The 1,980-nt window shown below is 51.8% G+C and overlaps 1 protein-coding gene across 1 annotated transcript; it reads left to right on the forward strand.

Moving 5' to 3' along the window:
* Positions 1–544: 544 nt before the first annotated feature.
* N7495_001965 (class I SAM-dependent methyltransferase) lies at positions 545–1,423 on the forward strand (the record flags this gene model as incomplete). The annotated part of the gene is made up of 1 exon (XM_057204635.1): positions 545–1,423. One exon carries the CDS (start codon positions 545–547, stop codon positions 1,421–1,423), a length of 879 nt encoding a protein of 292 aa, XP_057065242.1.
* Between the last annotated feature and the right edge of the window lie 557 nt (positions 1,424–1,980).

Raw genomic sequence — 1,980 nt, forward strand, 5'->3', positions numbered from 1 at the left:
GATGATGATGATGGAAGACCGTATTCAGCGATTGGAGAATACTGCGAAGAGAAAGATAAAAAAGAGAGCGGCTAGCAAGAAGCACAGAGGCCATGAAGGGAGTCTTCGGAGTTTGGAGGAATTACAGCAAAGCGTGGTTGCTCAGGAGAATGGTAGAGTTGAATATATATCCCTAGAGGATGCTCCTGGACAACCTATAGAAGATGTTCCATTGCCTACTTTACCTACTATTAGGCGACTCGTCACCTGTTCAGGTTGTGGAACCAAAGGCCATATATATACCTAGTGTCCTACACGCGTTAAATAGATAATTAATTCATGTTTTGGTGTTAAAAGTTGATGTTGAAAATCTTAGATTTTTTAAGTTCCAAATACGTCGCTCGATCAACCGGGACGCTCGGTCAACCGTGACGCACGTTATCGAGTAAATTGGAATTCGCGGCCATATGGAGCCTGGGTCATCTGCTACGTCCCCTTAAAGGGAAGCTAGTCCGCATGATTGTCCATTTCCAATAACTCTCTATCATATTGTTTTATCAATTTAATGGATACCCTCCTGGCCAGCTATCTCCACGATGAGCGTACGCGCGAGTCCATCATCGAACCAAAATTTCAGCATCGACTTGCTCTTGGAGACGCCTGGCAGATCAAGCCGGGCTCACGCGTATTGGATGTGGGATGCGGGCAAGGTGAATCAAGCCTAGTGCTTGCGCTGGCCACTGGCCCCACCGGCCATATCATTGGCATCGATACGGCACCCCCAGATTATGGCGGACCCTATACAGTGGCTCAATCGCAGAAGCACATCCAGGCCTCCGTTTTGGGCAAGCAGATCGAATTTCGACGTGCCGATATCGCCAGCCTACTGAGCGATGACGAATACAGGAGCCGGCCCTTTGATGTCGCGGTTCTCTGCCACTCTTTGTGGTATTTCCAAAACCAGACCGCCATGGCCGAGGTCTTCCGACTCCTCGCCAGCGTAAAGGTGCGCTATCTCTGTTTAGCCGAGTATGGCTCGAGGGCGTCGCGACCAGAGCAGACCCCACATGTGCTAGCGGCGGGCGCACAGTCCATTTTCAATGCATTGCGCAAGTCGACAGCAAATGGCGTGCGAGAGCCTAACGTGCGTAGCGCACCGACACCGGAGGAGATAGTATCTATAGCAGGGCAGTTTGGGTGGCGCGAGGTCCGATCAGGTTATCTGCAGCCGGTGCGGGGGATGCGAGATGGGCACTGGGAGGTTCAATTCGTCTCGTCCTCCCTGTTCCAGAGATGGATCCGGGATGAGGGGTTGGAAGATGACAAGTCGCTCTCGGATGCAATCCGAGCCGTCGACCAGTCCACGCAAGCCTTACGGTCGGAGGGGGTGGACAAGTGGGATACCATGGATGTGTATTGGGCGGTATTGGAGTTGGACCTATGATTGGACATATCGCTCGTATATAGGGAAATAGCGCTTGCATATCCGTTAGTGACTCTAGCGGAGTTGTCCGTAATGGCAGAATTCTGTATTTACTAGAGAGGCTGTTCAGTATGGGTGAGTTGTGATCCGGCTTTATCTCGGTGTTTTGCCAAATTCCTGCATTCATCCCGTAACATTAGAATTAACTCAACCTTTTCACCTAGTGTCCTCGATCCCCACGTGCGGAACGGACATCTACGATACGAAGATCCCAGAGACGCCTCGAGCCCCTCCTCCGAAGCTCGGCTCTGCGCGATAACCCTAGAGACGCCTTGAGCCCCTCTTCTGAAGCTCAGCTCTAGCACGACACGCCTGCCCCAGAGACGCCTTGAGCCCCTCTTATGAAACTCAGCTCTGACGCGGTACGGATACCCCTGGAGACGTCTCAAGCCCCTCTTACGAAGCTTGGCTCCAGCGACATAAGAAGATTCCCTAGAGACGCCGTGAACCCCTTATACGAGGTTCAGCTCTAGTAGGATAAGACGACGATAGCTGTTCGAGATACACACAAGGTGAAC

Source organism: Penicillium taxi (assembly GCF_028828555.1).
Source record: "Penicillium taxi strain IBT 34144 chromosome Unknown utg000002l_segment0_segment0, whole genome shotgun sequence".
NCBI lineage: Eukaryota > Fungi > Ascomycota > Eurotiomycetes > Eurotiales > Aspergillaceae > Penicillium > Penicillium taxi.